Raw genomic sequence first — 25,087 nt, forward strand, 5'->3', positions numbered from 1 at the left:
GTACTTTTGACCACCTGAGGTCTTTTTTTTTTTTTTTTTTAACATTTATTCATTTTTGAGAGACAGAGACAGAGCGTGAGTGGGGGAGGTGCAGAGAGAGGGAGACACAGAATCCGAAGCAGGCTCCAGGCTCTGAGCCATCAGCCCAGAGCCCGACGCGGGGCTCGAACTCACTGATGACAAGATCATGACCTGAGCTGAAGTGGGATGCTTAACCGACTGAGCCATCCAGGTGCCCTTGACCACCCCAAGTCTTAAGTACATATGCCAGGGTAATATTAGATAAATAAATGCATCCATCAAGAAAGGGAAGATTTTTCTCCTGATTAATCACTTTTCCCCATTTTATACAAATGCCCTGCAATTTCCTCACTCGGCTGAGATTTTTGGAGTCATTTATTCAAAATATATGCAGGATATTTATGTCCATACAGCGAAACACGCCCTTGGAATGAGTCAGAAGACGTGAATTCTACTCACATTCTGCCACTAACCAGCTGTGTACAACTTACTTAACATTTAAGGGTCTTCTTAAATTTTTAAATCTATAACAAAGGAATTTTACCTAAATGACTTCTCAGGACCCAGGACATTTTGCAATTCTGTGGGCATATAGTGAGGTTGCCTTTGAGCTCATGCAAATAGACAAACTGAAAAGGCACAGTCTTCTCGTCCTTGCTGGGTGCACACAGGCGCACGGCTGGGCAGGCATGTGGGATACGGGGGGTTTCTGGGGCCCGGAGGCATCTATCTCAAGGGCAGGCGAGGGGGAGCAGTCTTCCAAGGGTGCAGGCAGGAAGGGGTGAATTGTCTGTAGAGAAAGGAAAAACAGGACTAAAATGGACTCACAGTAGGTCAGCTTTTTATTATCACCTTTGGCCTGCAATCGTCAACAATGCTGGTGATAAAATAATCCTTCCTCCCCGAAATATTTTGTTGACTGAGTTCTAAACCAATGCTACAGTTACCCTTGAGCTCTTAAGAGCTCCTATGGAAGCTTTAAATGAGCACAGGTGTAGTGCTTATTCTTTCCTCAACTTTGCATGCTGTGTGGACACCGTCTACCCTGATACACACAGACTGCACTGTGCACGCTCAGTTGAGAGAAAGTTCGTAGTGGCTTGAAATCTGAGTGTGCTTCCACTCAGTGTGTCTGTACTCCCTGAAGGGTACATATTCCTGCATTTGAACAGCAAATTCAGGGGCCCCTGGGTGGCTCAGTTAAGCGTCTGACTCCTGATTACGGCTCAGATCATGATCTCACAGTTCGTCAGTTTGAGCCCCATATCAGGCTCTGCACTGACAGTGTGGAGCCTGCTTGGGATTCTCTCTCTCTTCCTCTCTCTCTGCCCCTCCCCTGCTCTCACACTCTCGCTCTCTCAAAATAAATAAACTTAAAAAAAATAAACAGTAAGTTCAGAATGAACAATGGTCACCCTGAGACCCCAAGGACCGGAAACAGCCCTTGAATCAAGTGACTCTGATGCTGCCATTCTCTGTGGCCCCTTAGAGACTGTGACACAGCGTGAACTACACGCAATGGTCTTTTTGTTTGGTAAGTGCAAATTTTAGTTCACAAGTGCAATATTTCACTGAATTTGAACAAAATCTTTTATTTATTTTTTTTACTGTTTATTTATTTTTGAGAGAGAGAGCGTGAGTGGGGTGGGGGCAGAAAGAGGGGGAGACACAGAACCCAAAGCGGGCTCCAGGCTCTGAACTTGTCAGCACACAGCCCGACATGGGGCTCAAACTTGCCAACCGTGAGATCATGACCTGAGCTGAAACTGGACGCCTAACTGACTGAGCCACCCAGGTGCGCCTTGAATAAAATCTCTGAAGCTAACATACATTCCCTTTCAGTTACTCGTTGTTTTGCAACTAAAGGGTGAACTGAGATAATGGCTATTCCTGAAAATTATTTTGATGAAGGAGAGTGGTGCCCCAAAGTTACCCGTTGTAGGTGTTGAATCCTTCGGGTTTGAGTGCGTTGTTCTTTCCTCACGTTTGTACTAGTCACTGGCCAACAGCCTCCGAAGAACAAGCGTCCAAAGGAGCCGGGAGAGAACAGAATCAAGCCCACCAACAAGAAGGTGAAACCCAGAATTCCTAAAATAAAGGACAGGGACGCAGCTGATGGCACACCAAAGACGCAGTCAATAATGATCCAGATGCTGGAGAAAGGCCGCTTCCAGAAACCTGCAGCTACCCTGAGTCTGACAGCAGGGCAAACCCTCGAGCTTCGGTGTAAAGGGAACAAAATTGGATGGAGTTATCCTCCCTATCTCGACACCTTTAAGGACTCCCGTCTCAGGTGAGCATTTATTTATTTATTGTTTTACTTGCGTTGGGTCAAGGGTCCTTCCTTTGTTAAGCGCGGCATTGTTTCTGACATATACGATTTCGCCCTAATAGCTTATAAAAAAATGAAAGCTCAATAAGCAAACGCTGTAGATTTTATTTCTTTGTCCAGTTTTTAAAAATTATTGCACATCCAAGGCCCCAAGGTGACTCAGTCAGCTAAGCGGGGGACTCTTAATTTCTGCTCAGGTCTTGATCTCATTGTTCATGAGATCAGGCCCCACATCAGGCCCTGCGCTGGCAACTCGGAACCTGCTTGGGATTCTTTCTCCTCTCTGTCTCTCTGCTCCTCCCTGCCCTCCCCCCCTTTCTCTCTCTCTCTTTTTCAAAATAAATAAAAATTGAAAAAAATCTTTAAAAAAGTACTGCAAATCCTATCCACGTGAGTTAAAACAGTGAAATTTTATAGGAAGGCACGTGACCAGTGATTGAAACTGTGATGCGTAGAGATATTTAAGAATTCATATAGTAAAAATAACGAGCCCGGTCACTGCTTTCTGTCATTTTTAGTAATTATAGTGAAAACTGAAATGCCCTAATTGGAGATGCCTGTGAGCAACTTGAGGCGATGCCAACCTAAACTGGTTTTGAACTTTTCAACTGCTTCTGGTTTGTTTTTACTTTCCTGAGCATATGAGTTTTATATCCAGGGCTTCTTCAATTGGTGACAGGCCAAAGATTTCTCATGTTTGAATCAGAACCTTCAGGAGCCTGGATTTCTTGTCCAGACAAGTGGTTAAGATGATGCTTAGGAAAAGTGTTAAAGAGCAAAAACATGGAGCACAATTCAGTGAGTCCTGGGAGGAGCCTGGGGCCTCCGGGGCTGGGGATCCGGTGCATATTTGGGAGGGGGTTCCCCCCAAACCCCTGCATCTCCATTTCTTCATGTGCAAAATAAAGGGGATGGGATTGCATGATTTCTAAGATTCTTTCCAGCGTTTTCTTCATATGATTTAGGAAAGGGAAAGGCAGGATATCGCTTGTTTGGGATGACTCAAATGGAGAAATGAGCATCTCAGGCATCAGAAACTCCTCGTGTTCCTGACAGGCTCATTTTCAGCACAGACTCGCCCCACACATCTTCCCCTCCCTCTAGGACATCCCTACCTGCTCACCCGCTCAGACACTAGCCTGGGGATTGTCCTGGCCTCCCCCCATCCCCCGCTCCTCCCAAACCCCCACATCCTCTCAGTCCGACCCAGCCCCAGCCAGTGTTGCCCCTCACCTCCGGTCTTGAACCGCAAGAACCACACCCAGATGTCCTCCCGGGCTCCTTCTCACTGGATTGAGGTCTTAAAAATGCGACCTGATCACGTCACTCCCCTGCTTACCGGGTGGGTCTCCACTAGGGTCAAGTCTAACATCTTCCCCCGAGGGATGAGAACCTCTTTGAACTTGGAATCTCTAGATTAGTATTGCTGCTTTCACTGGCCTGGGCTCCCTCGGGGGTCCCCTCTGCACCTGGCTGACTTCAGCCTTGCTGTCACTTTGTCTGGAAAGGCTGTGTCCTGCCTCCAGGGGTACACTTCCCCATGGCCGAGGGTACATCCTCTTTTGAGCAGTGTTCATACTTAGGACAACTTTTTTTTGTTGTCTTTTAATTTTCTCTAATTAAAAAAAAATTTTTTTAATGTTTATTTTTGAGGGAGAGAAAGAGAGAGCTCGAGCGGCGTGGGGGGTGGGGGTTGGGGGGAGACAGGCAGAGAGGGAGGGAGACACAGAATCCGAAGCAGAACAGGCTCTGAACTATCAGCACAGAGCCCAACATGGGACTCAGTCCCACCAACGGGGAGATCATGACCTGAGCCGAAGTCCACGCACACAACTGAACCACCTAGGCACGCCATGAATCCCTTTTTTTTTAATCTCTGCTTTTCATGGGGCTTAACTGAGTCCTTGGCATTTTGATTTAGCTGTTGAATGACTAGCCAATCTTCTTCCCTTCTTACACACGTACACCTTGCAGAATAAATAAATTAAAATACATACAATTACTATTTCCCCAGCTGTCTAACCTCTTGTATTAAGACTTTTCCACATTTTATTCTGAAGATACTCTTCTGGGTTCATGGGATGTAATAGTGTATAGTTTTTCTTGAGGGCTATTAGGTTGGATGAAGAGCTGGGGGTGAAACAATCAGATGGTTTTTCCTGTTTTCATGTCCACACTTAAATTGTGTGTGTGCATCCCCTGCTTGGAACACATCTGGACAGATTTACAACGATATACCTTTTAAATGACTTAATTTTCCAAGGGAAAATTAAACAAAAATGTAATACATGTTGTTTACCACCAGAATTTAGCTATTTTAAATTATTCTGAACAGTTAATCTTGGACTTACACTAAGTGTTTTAAACCTAGATGATTTGGCCCCTGAAGATTTAGTATTTTCTAGATGTATTTTCAAAGTTGCATTAGCCACGATATGTTTGAAAATATCCTGAGGACTCCAAGTAAAGTGAACATGAATCTGAATTGAAGAGAAACATCAAAAAGCTGAAAAAGCCAATTTTGACTTCTTAACATTAAAGTGTATTCATTCAAAGCCCAGTCAGGGCTTTATAAGAAAGTAAAGACAGATGTAGGCCCCCAAGGACTTTATTTAAAAAATGTGAAAAATGTGAAAAACATCTAGTCATGACTCTATATCAAACAACAACAACAAAATCATGATTTATTTGACACCAGAGATTCAACAAATTGATTCTTGACGTCTTTCCCGGGACGTGGTACCTTTGGATAGAGGGGAAGTATTCATCCTGTGTTTTCTTTTCCTGTGGAATGAGTTCTTTCCAATATTCTGACAGCTTTGGGTTTGGAAGCTCCCCAGATGTGCCTCCAACAAAGCCTGGTCATTTTAAGGAATTTTGGTAGCTTTCTGGAACAAAGTCCACAATGCTACCACATTTGTCCAAACTTAATCTCCTGACCAGAAGAGGGAATGGGTTATAGAACAGAGAAGTCAGGCTGAGGCACAGCTAGATTGGAATCTTGCCTTTACTAATAACCAGAAAAGTGATCTTTTTTTTTTTAAGTTTATTTATTTTGAGAGAGAGAGAGAGAGATAGAGAGAGAGAGAGAATCCCAAGATGGCTCTGTGCTGTCAGCACAGAGCCCAACTGGGACTTGATCTCACGAACTATGAGATCAAGATTCAGAAGTGCAACTGACTGAGCCACCCAGGCGCCCCGAACCAGCAAAGTGATCTTTGCTCAGTCATTTGCCTAGAACCCACTTTCCTCACCTGGATTATGGAGATTATATTATCTATTGTAAGCACAACCTGGCCCCTAGTAAATGTTCAATGAAGTGCAACTAATCATTACTAAGCAGTGTATATTTCTCAAGCACAATAATCAAGTGATCTTTTGGGAAAGTTAATTGCGACCAAGACTCAGATAAATCAGGGAACTATGCACAGCCAATGTGACTTTTAATACAGAAGATCCACAAAAGACTGCACACATCTTTCCTTTTTCACTTACTTAATCTTTGTAATCTGAGGCCTGTGTCCATCTTCCCCCATGAAAATCTAAGCCCTTTGCTGGCAAATACCACGTTTGTTCGGTTCATCATCAGATTCCTAGCACCTTGAACAGTACCTGGCACACAACAAAACTCAGGAAACAGTCGATGGTTTCCCCAGGGGATTAGTGATCATATCGGAAGCCAGTTCTTCATCATGCATTTGTTCATTCAACATTCAAAGATAAATACACTTAGTACCGACATGTGCACTGTATATATGGGGTGGAGGGTGATGACAAAATATGGATGAATTTTATATCGAGGGTCCCGTGCCACCTTGGACCCATCCCCACTATCTCAGCCTTTTGTTACTTCATCTCATGGAGCCATTTCGTCAGCTGACACCCCCTCCCCAGCAACTTCCCCTCTTTATCCATCTTGTCTCCTTCTGTGCTCATTAGACTCCAGAGTTTGTTCTTTCTACCAAACTTTTTTAAATTTTTTCACATTTTATTTATTTTTGAGAGAGAGAGAGACAGAGCACAAGCGGGGGAGAGGCAGAGAGAGAGGGAGACACAGGATCTGAAGCAGGCTCCAGGCCCTGAGCTGTCAGCACAGAGCCCAGCGCGGGGCTCGAACTCACGAACTGTGAGATCATGACCCGAGCTGAGGTCAGACGCTCAACCAACGGAGCCCCCCAGGGACCCCTCCACCAAACTTTTGAATCCATCCTAAGTAAGTTATGTTGCCCTCTGTTTTTCCTTCATTCCTTCTTGGAAATTTCCAACCCCAGATGAACCTGTTCTCCCACTTCTTCTTGCCCACACTTGGGCACTGAGCACTGTTGGAGGAACCCATACAGCGGCCAGATGGGTGCAATTAGATTGTGGTCACGTCACTTGTATCTGGCAAAGCTGGAGAGATTTCTCAGAAAGCTCACTTTTACTCTCTTCCTAAACCTCTGATCTTTTCCATCTCTCTCACTTTGAGCTAATGAAATTCTCAATTTATTGAGAAATCGGAGCCTTTGAGTTGCCTTGACTTCATCTTAGCGCATCTCTTCCTTCTCTGTTCTTACAGTTAGAGTGGAGGAAGGATTCTCCCTCCCTCCTGAGACCAAACTGTGCCTGTACCCGGATCTCACCCTTGCATGCTTTCTCAGGTGCCTTGAGATATCAGTTATTGCCTCTCTGTTGGGCATCTTCAAGCTCCCCTTCCCCGTGGGTCCTCTCCATAAGCCTTCTCCATATTAAGAAATCCTGCCTTGGCCCCCAAGTGCCTTCCAGCCACCTTCCTCTCTCACCTTCACAGTCAAGCTCCTTGGAGGAGTCTCTCTCTCTTCACTCATTGTCTCCTCTGTCCTCTCCTATTTACCCTCCACCTACTCCACCTGACTCCTGCACCACTACTCTACAGACATTTAATCACCAACGTCAAGGTCACGAAATCCAGAGCTTTCTTGTCAATCCTTGTGTGACCTGCTCCACCGGTCCATTCAGCAGAAGGGAACACGCTTGGCTTCCACAGCACCATTTTCTGCCAGTTTTCTTCCTGCCTCAAGGGCCCCTCCTTGAAGTTTGTTTTACCAGCTCTGCTCACCTACTCCCCCAGACATTAAATGTTGGTTCTGTGTCTTCTTCTCTTCTCGTTACATGCTGCCAAATGCCTTCCTTCAATCATATGGCACACCTAACTGTTTCTGCTGAGCACCAGATACGCCTCTCCAGCAGCCTGCTCAAGTGCCTGAGCCTTTCTCTAAACGTAGTCATCTAAAACTGAGCTCATAAGCTTTCTCCACACCTGGTCATCCTCCTGTATCCTTCAGTTCAGTGAATGGCACTAATTCTACCCACTTGCCCTTGATCAAAGGCCTGGAATCACCTTGGAAACTTCCCTTTCATTTCCACATCCAATCAACTACTATTGGATGCCCCAATGACACTGCTATTTAGTTATTTCTTGATAACTTTTAGTTATTTCTTCTTTCCACCATGGCAGCAATGACTCTAGTCTTTGCATGGACTACAGCATAATCCTGTAACCTAGCTTTTCTGTACCCAATCTTGAACCTGACCTCAGTCTTCCACACAGCAGTCAGACCTTTCAAAGAAGCACATCTGGTTCTGTCACATTCCTGCTTTAAGCCCTTCATTAGAGCAATTCTGTTGCTCTTAGAATTAAGTTGAAACTTCTGATATGGCCCACAAGGCCATGCATAAGGTGACCTCTGTCTTTCTCTCCTATTTCGTTTCACTTCAGTCTCTTGTTATTCACACTCCAGGTTCTTTGGACCCTTTCTGATGCCCAGATGTGCCAATCTTCTTTCTTCTTGCCTGGGTCTTTGCCCATTTGGGTCCTCCTGCCTGTCATGCACATATTCCAAGACCTCCGGTCCAATCTTCAGACCCAGGCCTGTCAGGTCCTCTCAGTCCCTGCCCTACACTAGGCCCAGTTATACACCCTCACTGAAGCCCTCAGCAGCAACAGAACAATCACCTCAGTCATTATGTTGTGTTCATGTCCCTCACTCAGCTAAAGGCTTGGCAGAGATGTGTCTGTTTATTCATCAGTGTTTTCCTAGGACCCAGCACAGCGCCCAGTACACACAGACCCTCCATCAGTGTCTGAGTGTGAGTGTGGTGCTGGGCACTGAGCACAGAGTGGGTCAGAAGTCAGGCCCCTGGACTCATGAGAACTGCGACTCCAGGAACAAGGTCATGGAACTTGAGAGACAAAAGGACCTTAGTAACCTTAGTAGCCATTATGCTTCAGTGCCTTCTTCTTAACAAATGAAGAAACTGAGCATCCTAGAAGGTAGATGGCTGGTCCGGAGTGACAGCAGGTGAGGGGCAGTGTGAGCCTTAGACCCTGGCCTCTTGGTCCCCGACACTTGGGCTGTGGTTCTGCCCAGGTGCTCTGACGTGTGTCTGATGGGACACACACCAAAGAGCACTCTCGTCCTCCTGGAGGTAGTGGCTTCAGGGAAGAGAGATTTGATGTTGACTTTTTTTTTCTTTAGCTTTTTGAGTACTTGACTTACAAATCTGATTTCTAAAGTTAAGACTCATCACAGGAATAAAAGTTATACGCTTTTCCAGAGGGGGCACTGATTTCTTGCTAGGACTGCTTTGAATTGAAACTAATTGAAATTTCACATCGATTTCGGTTAGCTTTGTGGACATCAGAAAGGGAAAACATTACACTGGGCTGCTTTGAAAGAAGTCCCTCAATGGCCCCTCATCCTGCAAGTGGACGTTGACCACTGCCAGGGATGACCCGAGATGATGCTGTCTAGGGTTTCTTCCGGGTCTCCCCTTATGCCTGCTCCATTCGCGTTGGGGAACCCATGTGATTAGAAGGCCCACTAGATGGCAGGTTTCAGCCGTGTTACGCTTCTAATCCTTTCGCCAGTAAAACAAACCTTTCAAAGGAGGACCGGTTGGGTAAAATAATTACACCCTTGTGCTGATAGTTCTCTCCTTCTCTTAGAATACTCGGTGGTGAGTTTCAAGTTCTATTTTCAGCAGTCTAGAATTCAGTTTCCCAAAACACACAGATAAAAAAGGGGTGGGCATTTGTTAGTTCCTGTGCCCCTCCGGGATAAATTCACTGGTCGGGCTGAGTCTTCTCAGAGCACTGGGCACTTGAATGGCTTAGGTGGTCCTTCGGAGGCTAACAGTAATGTGCTGAAGATTCTGTATGTTTAGGTGCTGAAATGGATTCAGATTGTAATTTCAGATTTAGTCCATCCCAGATCACATAGATCTCCACTCTTTTGAGATCAGAAACAGCAAGGATATTTTTCTGAGTATATTTGTTATTATTTATTGAGTGTTCTATTTCATTTTTTGTTTTTAATGTCTATTTATTTTTGAGAGGGAGAGGGGGGGGGGCAGAGAGGGAGACAGTATCTGAAGTAGGCTGCAGGCTCTGAGCTGTCAGCATAGAGCCCGACGCAGAGCTTGAACTAACGAACCACGAGACCATGACCTGAGCTGAAGTCTGAGGGTTAACCTACCAGGTCACCCAGGTGCCCTGGAATGTTCTGTTTCATGATTCCTTTGCCCATCACCCCTCCTGCTTTCCCACTGTTTGTCCATCTTTCCAGGGCAACCCTCCCTTAATTTTGTTTGTTCTTCTTTTCCCTCAATAATAATATATAATAATAAATAATATTATTTATTTTTATTATTTATTCTATAATATATATTTATATGTATGTAATATATATTTATTATTATTATTATTGTTGTTGTTTTAGCATCTCTGATGTTCGTGGTCCTGTGCTGCTAGGTAGATGCTGGAGATACAATGATGACCAGGATAGACACAACATCTGCACTGTAGAGCTTTTAATCCTAGGGAAAGACACTATTAAACAAGCAAATAAAAAAATTTTTTTTAACATTTATTCCTTTTTTGAGAGACAGAGACCAGTGTGAATGGGGGAGGGGCAGAGAGAGAGGGAGACACAGAATCCGAAGCAGGCTCCAGGCTCCCAGCTGTCAGCACAGAGCCCGATGCAGGGCTCTAACTCACAGACCGTGAGATCATGACCTGAGCCAAAGTCGGACGCTTAACCAACTGAGCCACCCAGGTGCACCTAAGCAAGCAATTTTAATACATCACCGCGTGAGTGCCTTTTTAGCGGAAGCACAGGGTCAGAGAGGAGAAAACTCAAGGGAATACCTGAAGCCTGAGAGTTGACCAGGTGCAGAAGGGGATGGGAAAGAATGTAAGAAAATTCCGGAGAGAACAGTAGGGGGAGCTGCCTAGAGCTGAGAGAGTATAGCGCCTGGGGCATTGAGGGTGTTGGGAAGACAGGGTGGCTCCAGGCCTGGGAGGAGAAAGAAGGTGACCGAGGAGAGATGACGCTGGAAGGTAAGCAGGAGTTGGCCCACAGAGGGCCTTGTCAGCTGTGCTGAGGCACTTAGAGTGAAATGGAAGGGCCTGGCGAGTTGTTGACCTAAAGCCTTCACTAATCGATACACAGAGAAAGTACAGAGGGTTCTGAGCACCACAGCGTGAGGGTTATTACTTCTCACTGCCTTTGGGAGAAAGACAAGGTCAGTTCCCAGTCACAGGTGTACCCGCTCTTCCTCCGTGCACCTCGCCCATTCTCCGCAAACTGAGGTCTACAGACATTCTTGGACCTAATGTTTCTTTGCAAATTAAAAAAAAAAAAAAAATGCTTTTATTCTATTGATAATATAAAAAACGTTAATATAAGAGTATTTTGGATCATCTGATCATCCTCTATTGGGCAATCAAATAATCCACTTCCGTCTTCTCTGGAAACATTTTATTCCTTCAGTCTCTTCATAATAGACTTTCAGAGTTTAGAGCAGGGGGAATCTTGGCACAGTGGTGAGCCAGGGAAGAAAATAAGAAACTTAAGACAGAGGGCCCAGATGATGGTTTAAATTATAAATCGATGTTGGGTAAGAACAGACAGATGTTGTAGATTAAAGCTGGCTTGTTAACATCGTCACAGCCGTGAAAACAAGCTGGGCTGATCTGATCATAAAAAAACCCTGACCCTCCTAGAAAATCAGGGCCCAGGCATTGTCTTTCAGGACGTTTCTGTGTGTCTGGTCGGATGTTAGCATTTTCCAGTCAAGAACTTGAAGTTCGGAGGAGTGGGTGGGGCACAGGCGATCTCTTTGGTGGCTGGTTCCTATGAAAACAATAAATAGCTTCCAGAGAGAGGGGAGGGCATCTGTTCTCACGGGGCTCACTCCACCCACCGACAACACAAAGGGAGGGCGGCCGAAGAAGCAGACAGCTGGCGCCCGGCCAACCTAATCCTTTACAGCCTCACGAAGGAGTGTGGTCTGGAGGACATTTTAAAAAGAGAGAAGGATGTTAAGATGTGTTGATGAACAGAAGAATCCCGCTGTTGAGAGAGAATCGGCACAGATTTTGGTAAATATTGTGAATCACATTGTGGTGTTGTACTGAGCCAGATGTCTTTTTTTCCCCCTTCGGTTTATTTTCTGCCGGTCAAATAAACATAGTTGTGAAATTGACCGTCTTAACCATGTTCAAATACACAGTTCAGAGACAGCAAGTGCTTTCATATGGCTGTGCACGTTTCTTTTTAATTCAAGCTCAATTTCCTTTGAAGCTCATTTTGCCTTATTTTTGGAGCAGAACAAATGATGAGGTTTCACGAAAATTCTGGCACCCTCCTTTGGCTTTTGGACTTACCTAGGAGTGCTGTTTGGGTCCCATGTGTGGTGGGAACAGCCGAACTCCAATACTTGCCTTCAAGTGGGTTTCTACCCCCAAACACAGCTGAATGAAAAGTAAATAGCTTATCCACCCCTAAAGGTACAGCTCTCTCTTCCCAGACTCCGTGGTACCGGTGCCAGGCCTTCCAACATCCCCCAGGGATGGATGGGGCGGGGGTGGGGCAGTGGCAGGATACAAGACTTCCCCGGGTGTACTAGATGTCCTGACAATGTTCACGTTGCAGAAAAACAGCTCTGTTCCTGTCAGGACATGGGTGGGGGAGGGCAATCATAGAAGCAGCCACAATGTGGGGCCGTTGGGATACAATGAAGTCATGCAAGTAAAGCTTGAATCAGTAAAGATGAGCTATTTTTGTTCAGAAGACTGCACCCAAAGAGGTAAATCACAGGAAAACAGCCAGTTGTTTCAGGAGTGTTTTTTTTTTTTTAATTGTTGTGGGCATATAGCTCAGTCTTGTGCCAACTCTAGATGTCCGTGATGCGGTGGAGTGCTTACTGATAGTCAGACTCAGGGTCCTGAATACTTGAAGATCCAGGAACCTCCAGTCTACTAGGCAGGGAAATGGGTTGGCGTGCATTACACAGCCTTGTGTGAAAGGAAAAGTGAACTAGGCTTGGAGGCTAATTTATAAATAAAGCAGAAAAATGTTTCTTGTTCTTGTTTAAAAAGAATTATTAACCAAAACATTTCATTGCTTGAGCCTCCTGAAGGTTGGGTTCTGTGATCCCAGATGTATTGCACAGCATTAAAATATAGTAAGATGACAATAAAGTCAAATTAATGCATCAAACCAAAGACACTAAAGGAATATCACAGCACTATACGTGATGATAATGTTGGAGACTATCGTAAAATGGGACATTATTTATAGGATAACATTAGGTGATTGCCTGTATTTTACAAACAAAACCCTGCTTTAAAAAATATGTACACCCACCATAAAAAAAGATGTGTATGTGTGTGAGATACAAGATTTAATGTGCAAAAATGAAAATGCTAACATAGCCTCATCGTCTTCTGACAAATATTTAAATACGCAAAATGTAAATAAGACCATTTTGAAAGGTATGTCGGAAGAGGAAGCAAGAAAAGAGGACTAAGGGATAAGCTATAAAGTGGGAATTTTTTTTAGTGTTTATTTTATTTTTGAGAGAGAGAGAGAGAGAGCGTGAGTGAGGGAGGGACAGAGAGAGAGGGAGACACAGAATCCAAAGCAGGCTCCAGGCTCTAAGCTGTCAGCACAGAGCCTGATGTGGGGCACGAACCCACGAACTGTGAGATCATGACCTGAGCTGAACCAACAGAGCCACCCAGGTGCCCCTAAAATGGGAATTTTTATGTTTGCTTGTGTATAACTGTATAGAATGGCACATTATAAAAACCAGCTAAACAGATTTTAGAGCTTTGTCTCCAGGTTCTGGGCTCTGCTTCCCTTCACAGCAATCTCCCCTACCATGGCAGCCGGCTGCAGGTGGGCAGGGGTAAAGTCACTGCCCTAGGGAATCCACCCAGAACCTCGGCTGTCACCTCCCATCATCCTACATTCCGAAACATTCCTTCTGTCCTGGGGCCTTGAGATTCTATTCCCTCTCCTTGTTTGACTGTGCATACACCCTTTGTTCAGGTTGTCTTTTGGGCTTGACCTTGACTTTGCCCTGGATTCTGCCTTTCAGATCCTACTGAATAATGCCTTAATCCCAACCTCGCCCTACCTCTTAGTAGCCAGGTTCCGTCAATGCCTCACTTGCCTCAAAGGAGAGCTCATATGGCACAAGCTCACACTTGCCCCTTAGAACCTTGCTTTACTTTATGAACTTGACATGGTAGCTGGGACAAAGCAAGACGTGGGATCCTATGTACCAACCAAAACTGATATGAGAGAATATGCCCTCATACATTTGTTTACATAGGTGGCTCATGAAATGGTACAAGATATGCTATCAGCTGGTGGCCGTCCTGGGGGAAGGGGCAGGGGGGCACAACCATATGTATACAAGCAGGAGGGGTGACCAGGGCAACTGTGTCACAGCTTGAGACTAATAGGTGTTCGGCTGAGCAGAGTGCATGTCAGACAGAATTACCGGTAGCCTATTTTATATAGAGAGACAGTTCACTATGTCAGGAAGGCATATGCGAAAACAAAACAGAAGCGGTCCAGACCACAGCAGTTTTTGAACTAGTGGAATAAATGACATACGTACCGTATATAATCACAGAGCACCTATGGACACCTGGTGGTCCAGGGTGAGTGAGTGGGGGCTGATGGGAAGGGGAGAAGATAGCTATCAGCAAGGGCTAGAGAAGAAGATCAATTCATTGAGGGATTGATTATTTGATTGCAGGAGACTGGCCTTAAGCATAAGATGGAGGGACGGGGAAAGAAATGTGTAAAACCTCCCAAGGGATAAGCCTGTGCCATCAGCTTCGGGAACCACTGATTCAGCCGGGACCCTACATTTTATAAACGAATAGATTCGACCCACAGAGGTGAAGGGGTGTCTCAAGTCAGTGCAGCTTTTAGTAAAAGTAAATGCGGCTTGAGTCTAATTCCCAGAGCCCTTCTGGTCTCAAGAAGGCAGTCTGCTTCTTCAGGCTTGTTCAGATTTATCATCCAAGTGGCATTAGTGTCAGTGGGCACCTTGAAGTGTTAGCAAGGTGGGAGGTTGTGTGGATCTCTCTCTGCTGCGCGTTCCTTGCGGAGGGTGTGAACGGAGCCTGGCCCGTGGGTGCTGCATTCACTATTATAACTTGACCATAATACGCTCGCTGTGGCCGTAGGCCAGCGGATTAGTAACCACAGCTTGTTTTCCTCGCAAGGCTGGTGGAGGCTGGCTCCATTGTCTTCTGCCAGCTCCTCTTCCAGGGTCTGTTCTCCCCTGAAGATGTGGCCTTGAGGATTCAGCTGAGCAGAGCTGGGGGATCTTTTCTTCATGTTACTCAGAGAAGTGCTCATGGGCTTGCTCTCCCTAGTATAATTAGAATTGCCAGAAAGGCAGTAATGTGAATTGTTAACATGAATGACCCCTGTCCCTCAGAATCCTATGGTTGCCAAGTCTGAGAGATGACCTGGTCTGAATCACATGACAATGATTTTTTATTTCTATGCGCTTCTCCACGGGGAGTGCACATCTGCTAAGTTTCTCTCTTACCATCACCCGTAAACTTCCTCTCAGTCACACATTTGGTCAGCCCTTGGTTATGTATTAGAAATAATAGACACAGGTTTCCTTTCTAGTGCACAGTGGGAAGCATGCCAAGGGATTCCGTTCCCAGCTCTGACTCTAACTGGCTGTGTGACCTTGGGTGAGTCACTTGATCTCTGTAAAATGAGGGATCCAAGCAGATGATTTCGTTTTCGTTTTTGTTTTGTTGTTGTTGTTGAAACACTTTTATTTTGATTAAATGAGAATTATTCAGGAAATAACACTGTAGTTAGGATTAGACAGATTGGTTTCATATTCTGACATGTTCTCTAACTAGCTCTGTGACCTTGAACAAGGGATTTAAGCTTTCTTTCTTTTTTTAATTTACATCTAAGTTAGTTAGCATATAGTGCAACAATGATTTCAGGAGTAGATTCCTTAATGCCCCTTATCCATTTAGCCCGCCCCCCCCACCCCCTCTAGCAACCCTCTGTTTGTTCTCCATATTTAAGAGTCTCTTATGTTTTGTCCCCCTCCCTGTTTTTATATTATTTTTGCTTCCCTTCCTTTATATTCATCTGTTTTGTATCTTAACGTCCTCATATGAGTGAAGTCATATGAAATTTGTCTTTCTCTGACTGACTAATGTCACTCGGATGATACCCTTTAGTTCCATCCACAGAGTTGCAAATAGCAAGAATTCATTCTTTTTGATTGCCAAATAATACTCCATTCTATATATATATACCACATCTTCTTTCTCCATTCATCCATCAATGGACATTTGGGCTGTTTCCATACTTTGGCTATTGTTGATAGTGCTGCTATAAACATGGGGTGCATGTATCCCTTTGAAACAGCACAACTGTATCCCTTGGAGAAATACCTAATAGTGCAATTGCTGGGTCATAGGGTAGTTCTATTTTTAATTTTTTGAGGAACTTCCATACTGTTTTCCAGAGTGGCTGCACCAGCTTGCATTCCCACCAGCAATGCAAAAGAGATCCTTTCTCCACATCCTCGCCAACATCTGCTGTTGCCTGAGTTGTCAATGTTAGCCATTCTGACAGGCGTCAGGTGGTATCTCATTGTGGTTTTGATTTGTATTTCCCGGATGATGAGTAATGTTGAGCATTTTTGTCATGTGTCGGTTGGCCATCTGGATGTCTTCTTTGGAGAAGTGTCTATTCATGTCTTTTGCCCATTTCTTCACTGGATTATTGGTTTTTTGGGTGTTGAGTTTGGTAAGTTCTTTATAGATTTTGGATACTAAACCTTTATCTGATATGTTGTTTGCAAATATCTTCTCCCATTCTGTCTGTTGCCTTTTAGTTTTGCTGATTGTTTCCTTCGCTGTGCAGAAGCTTTTTATTTTGATGAGATCCCAATAGTTCATGTTCGCTTTTGTTTCCCTTGCCTCTGGAGACATGTTGAGTAAGAAGTTGCTGCGGTCAAGGTCAAAGAGATTTTTGCCTGCTTTCTCCTCGAGGATTTTGATGGCTTCCTGTCTTACATTGAGGTCTTTCATCCATTTTGAGTTTATTTTTGTGTATGCTGTAAGAAAGTGGTCCAGGTTCATTTTCCTGCATGTTACTGTCCAGTTTTCCCAGCACACTTGCTGAAGAGACTGTCTTTATTCCACTGGATATTCTTTCCTGCTTTGTCAAAGATGAGTTGGCCATACGTTTGTGGGTCCATTTCTGAATTCTCTATTCTGTTCCATTGATCTGAGTGTTCTTGTGCTAGTACCATAACTGTCTTGATGATTACAGCTTTGTAATACAGCTCGAAGTCCGGGATTGTGATGCCTCCTGCTTTGGTTTTCTTTTTCAAGATTGCTTTGGCTATTTGGGGTCTTTTCTGGTTCCATACAAATTTAGGATTGTTTGTTCTAGCTCTGTGAAGAATGCTGGTGTTATTTTGATAGGGATCGCATTGAATATGTAGATTGCTTTGGGTAATATTGGCATTTTAACAATATTTGTTCTTCCTGTCCAGGAGCTTGGAATATTTTTCCATTTTTTGGTGTCTTCTTCAATTTCTTTCATAAGCTTTCTATAGTTTTCAATGTATAGATTTTTCACCTCTTTGTTTAGATTTATTCCTAGGTATTTTATGGTTTTTGATGCAATTGTAAATGAGTCAATTCCTTGATTTCTCTTTCTTTTGCTTCATTGTTTGTGTATAGGAATGCAACGGATTTCTGTGCATTGATTTTATATCCCAAGCAGATGATTTCTAAAGTCCCTTCAAGTTCAAAAATAACTCTTAGAACTTGTACTTAATTCAAGTTAGATGGCATGGGGCCAGTGAGTATGAACCTTCAACTCCATTTCGCTCACTGAATTCTCTTCTCTTCTGTACAGTCACCTATGACTCTTGTCCACATAGCATTATGCCAAGCAGAAGGCTGTGGTATAGACAAGCATAAGACAAGGTTTCTGTTTGGGAAGGGATCATTTCACTAGCAAAATATAATAGGGAGTTCAAAGTTGCAAACTGCAAAGCATTACGTGATAAAGGCATTCAGCGTAGGGTGTGAGAAGCTTAGATCAGTGTGTACTGGGCCATACCAATAGCATCTAACATTTGTGAGCGATTATGCTGTGCTAGCATCCTTCTGGTACCTTGTATGTACATTTACTAATTTAATTCTCATAACCCTAGAGACTGTTATTATCTCCATGTCTCAGATGAGGAAACTGAGTACGGCAAGATTAGATAACTTGTTCATGGTCACTGAACTGTTGTCGGGTAACTGGGGACATCGCGGGGGTTGAGGCTTGACCCAGCCAGACCCAGACAAGTGCCAAAGCTTCTTGGTCTTGTCACAAGAGTGAATTCAAGGACAGACATGTAGCATAGCAGCTGAATAACACAAATGGGAAAATTTATTAAAGTGAAAAGCATGCTCAAGATATGAGAGCAGGCCAGCTCAAGAGAGAGAGCACTGCGCCCCCAGGGTTTGGGTTTCTATCTTTTATCAGCAGTTGTTAACTAGGGGGCAAAATATTTATTACTTGGGGCTGGGAAGCAGGATTTTTGCTTCTTCCTAATTTTCTTCCTAATTTGGTTGGGCGTTTTCTGTCATGGCATCTGCCATCTTGGGCCTTTCTGGTTCCATCTGGCTTCTTGTGGAGTGCTGTGAGGACAGGCCTCTGACCTTGTGGATAGATGACCATGATTTCCTCTTTGCTGACCTGCAGGTATCCTGTTGAAGCCTAACTGTCTAATCTAACAGAGCCAGTAGTAAGTGGTGGAGACAGGAGTTGAACAAAGGAATATGACTCCTGAATGCATGCTCTTAACCAACTATTAAAGAACAAAACTTCAGGCAGCCTTTTATAGGCAGAAATGGGATGGGACAAGGAAGTTATAAGCAAAAGAAAAGAAAGTATTGTTTTAGACTAGGTCACTTTCCTTTAGGGGGAATGGCAGAAGGTCTTATCATACAGATGACCTTTCTAGTGCCTATCAGGAAATTCCAGATTCACTGGTTTAAAATTCCACTCCGGAGAAGAGGCTAAAACTGCAGTTAGGTTAGGTATTAAGTCTTGGTGGGACCTAACATAAGTGACTCCATTTTGAGCCTATTGTTTCTTTTTAACATTTACCCCCTTTTGATTGAACTCAGCCTGAGAGACGTGGTAAAGATTTAAGGCACCAGCACCACTCACAACGACCAATTTGTGGTTCTCAAAACTTTCCTTGATCCTGTTTTTTGCTGAATCACTGTGGTATTCACAGGTCATGACTTCAGGCTCACAGTTTTTTAGTCAGTCATTTTCTTCGTTCCTTTTTTGACATTCCAGTTTCAGGGAGACATTTGTTTGGTGGTTAGTGACTGCAAACATGCATTTAAAGCCTCCAAGAGACTACAGTGTGTCAGAGATTCTTATAATAAGTGTAAGAAGGATAATTTCCAAAAATGTTTGGAGTGCACTTTGGAGTCTTGGTCCCCAAGACCCAAACCAAAGAGAGACTCCTGTAAAAGGAGTCCCCCTTTCAAGGCTTGTAGCTTGCCCAGTGACCATACGTAACTGAGTTTCAGCTTCCCCAGAAATGTTAATCTAGGTACTGCAGGTGCTGTTGGCCACAGCACGGACACCTTATTGCTCATCTGAACGATAATTATGTTACCAAGAATAACTTTGGCCGGTGGTGCCTGGGTGGTTTAGTCGGTTAAGCATCTGACTTCGGCTCAGGTCATGATCTCATGGTTCGTGAGTTTGAGCCCCACATGGGGCTCTCTGCTGTCAGGGTAGAGCCCGCTTCAGATTCTCTGTCCCCCTCTCTCTCTACACTTGCCCCACTCACACTCTCTCTCTCAAAACTAAATATACATTAAAAAAAAAAAGGATGACTTTGGCTAGAGAGTGTAAGGATCTTTGCTGGGTCGTTAGTGTCTTGGCAATGGAATCTGAAGTGTCTCCAAGACTTAAGGAGAGATTTCTAATCGTATTCTCATTTGTACTTATTCCTATACCAGGGGTCAATTAAGTTTTTAGTGAATATGATAGAAGAGACAGATAGAAGACAATCTCCTATCCTGAAATAAAAGGGCATCCTATGTGTTCACAAAGATGGGCTAGTAAGATCTCCTAATCATTGGGGGCAAATCTGATTTGGATAATCATGGGAATGTGGAGGTACAAATGTACTAAGATTCACATGTTCAAATGTGTCTGATTTGGTACATATTGCTGAGGTGGTCAATTGTAGTTTACAGTGACATTGGGAATAGAGAAAGTGGTCATAGGGAGGATCAGGGGATCTCCTACACCCTGACAGATTTAGCCGTCTGAAAGATTACCCTTTTAGGAGTGGCCTGGGAGATACAGATGAGGGCATTATCTTTCTAGGCCAATGCGAGAGTAAAGAAAAGAAAAAGGAGAAAGGTTTCTTGTTTAGTTAAAGTATGAAGTCTTGATTGGTGCCTTGGGTGGATGTAGTCTACTTCGATGTCAGTTACTTCTCTTCCTTGTCAGTTTGATTCATAATGTCTGTACAGGGCCAATAACAGCTGGAGCCTTCTTTAGCTGTAAGATGTGAATCCGAGGCTCAGTTGCCTTCTCATTTTTCAGCAGTTTTAGTGGTCAGGAGCACTTGATAATGTCACTTTCAACAAAGCTCAAAGACTGTCTTCCTCTGCTAACACTTCCAGAATACCCAGTCATCAGGCTCTAGACTGTGCCCAACAGGATCCTCTGAATTGGGATCCAGGAACGTTTCTTTAAATATGTTGATGATAAGCTTGAACATGACACATTAAAGACTTATAGTAGCTGGTCATACTAGTGTGAGAGAACAAGGGACCAGAAATTATAAACCACTAGATGTTGGTCTGCTCATGACTATCTTGTATGGAGTGAGCTTATATTTCCAGAGGATGTTCTTTGAATTGTCAGCAAGACCAAAGACAATACCATAAGTCAGGGGAGTCTAGTGTTTTGGAAAGTTTAGAAACTTCAAGTTTGAGAATCCCATTAGTTCTCTTGACCTTGCCTGATGATTGAAGATTATAGAGACAGTGATACTTCCAAGAGGATTATAGAGACAATGATAATTCCAAGAAGTTTACAAGGTTTTGCTTCAGGCTGGTATGATTTGCCCAATAAAGTGGGTGCCTCGATTACTGGAGGTTGTGGAAAGTATACCTTAAGTGGAAAACACATTTTCGAATAGTTTCTTTACTATTGTGAGGGCATCAGTTTTGCAGCAGTGGAAGGCTTCAATCCATCTGGAAAACACACCTACGATAACAACATATTGACAAGCCATACTAAGTGTCAATTGAATGAAGTCCAGTTGAAGCTATCAGAGGACACAAAGGGAGGAAGTCTGAAGCCTCTATAGGGAAAAATAGTTTTTCCAGGATCATGGACCTTTCAGGTCAGATAATGCTGGCAGAGTGTTGTCGTAATTTTATAGACATCTCCATACTAGTGTCGATTCATAATTTGAGTCATCTTCTATGTACTCTGGTGAGTGAAGAAATGCAGAAACTGAAAAATGGGGCTTGCCAGGGAGCCAGGAAGTACCAAGCAACCATCTTGGGTTTCCCATAGTCCCACCTGGTCATTTATTTAACAGTTATTGTTGATCCATTTTAATTTCTTTGGTTTAGGAGCAGACTGTTGGCAGGTGACAAGGATATCAGGAAGGCAAAACTCAGCAATGGAGGGTCATTGTTTGCAAAGGCAGAATGGACTTGATCTACATGTGCTATACAATCTTTAGAGATTCTGTTGGTGCTGTCTTTGCATGAAAATCAGCTAGGGAACTTCCCTGATACTAAGGTTCAGTCCTTTTAGCATAAGGCTCAATTTTGATGATAACGATTTCAGAAAGTAAGAAGATTATTTACTTATTGCTCATCTTTGGGGTCCTTGGGGAAATGTAAGAAAACCCCTTTGTTGCTATAACATCCCCACCTGATGAACAACCCCAAAGGCATATAGGCTCTCACTGTAAATATTAACAGTCTGTCCTTCCAATAATCAGCATGCTTGGGTAAGAACTTGGAACCCTGCTTGTTGGGTGGTTTTAGCTTGTAGATTTATTTTTCCTTTTGGGTAGGTCATGTTGGGTTGTAATGCATAACCAGCTTGAAAATTCCCTTTTTCATTCCGATCTTGAAACAAACAAGATTAGACCAGAATTAGAGCTATATCTCATAAATAAGCAGTCACAAAATGGGACATTGTTACTTGTAGTCAGTCACGGGGCTTGCCTTCATCAAGAATAGGTAGTAACCTAGCAGGATTAAGGATGTGCAACACCTAGAGTAGGTGTGAAAGCAGAGGGATCTACTTACAGAGAAATATTGAATCAATTCAGAGTTAAGACTTTGGACAGCATGTGGAGTTTGCAAATAAACATCACTTCCTGGGGTCAAATCTTCTGAGTCCTCCACTAACTTTGCAGCTGTGCCTATATAGCCTTAAGACAACAGGGATAGGCATGCAACAATTTAATTGGGTTGTGTGCCAGCATAGGCGGTAGGCCTATGTTTATCACCATATTCTGTGAGAGCACTCCCAGGGCCTGATTATCCCTTTCCTGCCCAAATAAAGTGAAAGCTTGTGAATAGTGAGTCCCAAGGCAGGTGGTTCTTACAGTGCTTGTTTTAGCCTCATAAAAGCCTGTTCATGTTTGTCTTCTCAAGGAAGGGATTCAGCAGTGGAAATTTTAGTAAATTCATAGAGTGGAGAAGCTAATAGAGAAAAAATTAGGAACCCATAATCTGCAATAACCAGCCAGGCCCAGAAATCCATGAAGCTGTTGCTTGGCTGTGGGTCTAGGAAATGCCTGGATTAGCTTAATTCTTTTTGGAGACAGCTGAATTCCTTCGGCACTTTGATCATGACTGAGGTAATGAACAGTGTGTGGAGAAAATTGTAGTTTTTCCTTAGGGGTGTTGTATTCCTTTCAGCTAACTATTGCAGCAATTAAATGCAATCTTTTAAGGATGCCTCTTTGGTAACTGAGCATAGCCAAAGGTCATCTCCATGTTGTAAAAGGGTCAATTTCCCAGGGAACCAAGTGGGCTTAAATTCTGGCTAAGTACTTGAGAAAATAAGAAGGGGCGTCATGGAACACTTGAGGCATGACTGTCCAGGCATATTGTCTATTGTTCCAAATAAAGGCAAACAGATACTAGCTTTTGGCATCTACAGGGATGCGGAAAAAGACGTTACAAAGGTCTGCAATAGTGAAACTTTTTTTTTTAGTGTTTATTTATTTTTGAAGGGGAGAGAGACAGAGCATGAGCGGGAGAAGAGCAGAGAGAGAGGGAGACCCAGAATCTGAAGCAGGCTCTAGGCTCCGAGCTGTCACCACAGAGCCCAATGCAGGGCTCAAACCCACAAACTGTGAGATCTTGACCTGAGCCGAAGTCGGACACTTAACCAACTGAGCCACCCAGGCGCCCTGAAAGTGAACCACTTTAACTCTGGTGGAATGTGGCAGCAGGCTGTTGGGGTTTGGAACAATTGGGAGAATACCCATTTTATTAATAGCTCTCAAATCCTGGACAAATTACCCTCCCCACCCATTAGGATTCTGGGCTGGCAAGATCTGCCTATTGCAGGGACTAGTACAGGGAATGATTAGCCCCTGGGTTAAGTTGTCTTCTGTGCGTGTGAGGTTTTGTACGGCCTTAGACTTTAATGGATATAGAGGTACGTTAGGGAGAGGTTTAATTATATCCATCTGAATCTTTATAGATTCTGCACTTTTTATTCTTCCATTGTCCATATTAGAAATGGCCCACAGATTTTCGAGCACCTCAAATAAATTAGAGGACTTTTGTTGGATTTCTTCCTCTTTTATATCAAGGGTAGAATGTGGAAAACGAAAGTTCAGGTTGGTCAGGAAATTCTAAGGTGAGGTCTTCATTGGCTATAAACCATATTAGCTGTCTTAATTTAGAAAGAAGATCTCTACCTAACAGACTGGTTGGAATTGTATCACATAGTAAAAAGGGATATTTTTCAGTCACAGGTCCCAGAGTCATCTGTACCGGTTGAGATAAAAGTTCTCTCTGAACTTCATGAGATACCTCCACTACGGAAACCCCTTTTTGTTGTCCTTTGAGGGATCTGTTGTCCTATCAGTGTGGCGATTAAAGTAGAAAGCTTAGCTCCAGTATCAACTGACATTTGGCAGATTTTCCCACTGGTTTTAATTTTAGTTTCCCCATGGCTGTTTAAGGGAATTATTAGTAATAGTTTGCTAGCAATTCCTGAGTTCCATCAACTGTGGAAGGTTTTATATGGGAACCCTCCTTTAGAAGTAGGTGTGAGGGCATTTGAGAAGAATTTGCATACGACTATTAAGGACAGTCTCTTTTTCAGTGTTCCAGTGGATCATGGTGGGGGCATCAATCTTTGGCCCAGTGTTTTGATGGACTCCTAACCGGTGCAATGTGAGAGACCCAGGTATTGTTGTGGGTCTCTGGCCTTGGAGTTCTTGTGGCGGTCAATCTAATGGCCTGGGGGATTTTTGCTTGTAATCTTGTTCTAGTGTCCTTTCAAAATGCTTAGCTTAGATGCAAGTTCAGTCAGACAGTGGCCTCCTGTCTTACTTGCTGCCATTTTGGAGCAGGCTGGGTGAATTTATTTATCATATGGAACACTGAATGGCATGGAAAAAGGACTTCTAAATGGGCTTTACAGTATGCCACAGGTTTATCTCCTTTTGTTTGCATGTCAATGTATTAGACCAATCTGTGCAGGCAATGAAGACTCTAGGAATGGCTTATAAATGTTCTGGTGCTGTTTTATGAGCTTTTGCTGGTCCCCGAGATGTTGAAGAATCATGTTCTCAGATATCATCCTCAGGGTTTTGCCACCTTGCTTCCTAACATGTAGCTTGGGTCTTAACAGGTCCTAGCTACACGTGTACAAGCTGATAAAGATCTGGCACCCTGGGACATAGACCCCAATAATGATTCTAACTTCTTCAAAAAATTTTTGGGATTCCTCCGTAGGCTTAGGAAATTCTGTAACTTAATTCAGTCTTTGACCCAGGAACAAAGGATACCTAAGGAGGTTTGTTTGCAACCTCAATTAGTTTTGTTTTAAAAGGTAACTGTCTCAGCGTCTCTTCAGAGTGAAAAGACAGTTCAGACAAAGAAGGAGTAAAACATAAGTACTCTGGTGAAAAAGCTAAGGGAGAGTGAGTAGGAGTCACATGTGTTCTATCATCTTTTGTTTTAGGTACCTCTTGAGTCTTTAATTTTTCATTAGCCTTTGTAATGGGTCTTCTAATGAAGTTATTTTGAAAACTTTTGGAAGCACACCAATTAAAGTAGGCGCCCCATTCCGTTCGTTCAGCTTGGCATGCCGTGTTCTC

The 25,087-nt window shown here is 43.6% G+C and overlaps 1 protein-coding gene across 1 annotated transcript in view; it reads left to right on the plus strand.

Moving 5' to 3' along the window:
* Positions 1 to 25,087, plus strand: part of PDGFRL (platelet derived growth factor receptor like) — a 69,431-nt gene that overhangs the window by 16,870 nt on the left and 27,474 nt on the right. The window contains exon 2 of the mRNA XM_049631725.1: positions 2,017 to 2,314. Within this exon, the coding sequence (XP_049487682.1) occupies positions 2,017 to 2,314 (298 nt within the window). The remainder of the gene's footprint in view (positions 1 to 2,016; positions 2,315 to 25,087) is intronic.

This window comes from Panthera uncia, chromosome B1, assembly GCF_023721935.1.
Source record: "Panthera uncia isolate 11264 chromosome B1, Puncia_PCG_1.0, whole genome shotgun sequence".
In the NCBI taxonomy this organism is placed as follows: Eukaryota; Metazoa; Chordata; class Mammalia; order Carnivora; family Felidae; genus Panthera; species Panthera uncia.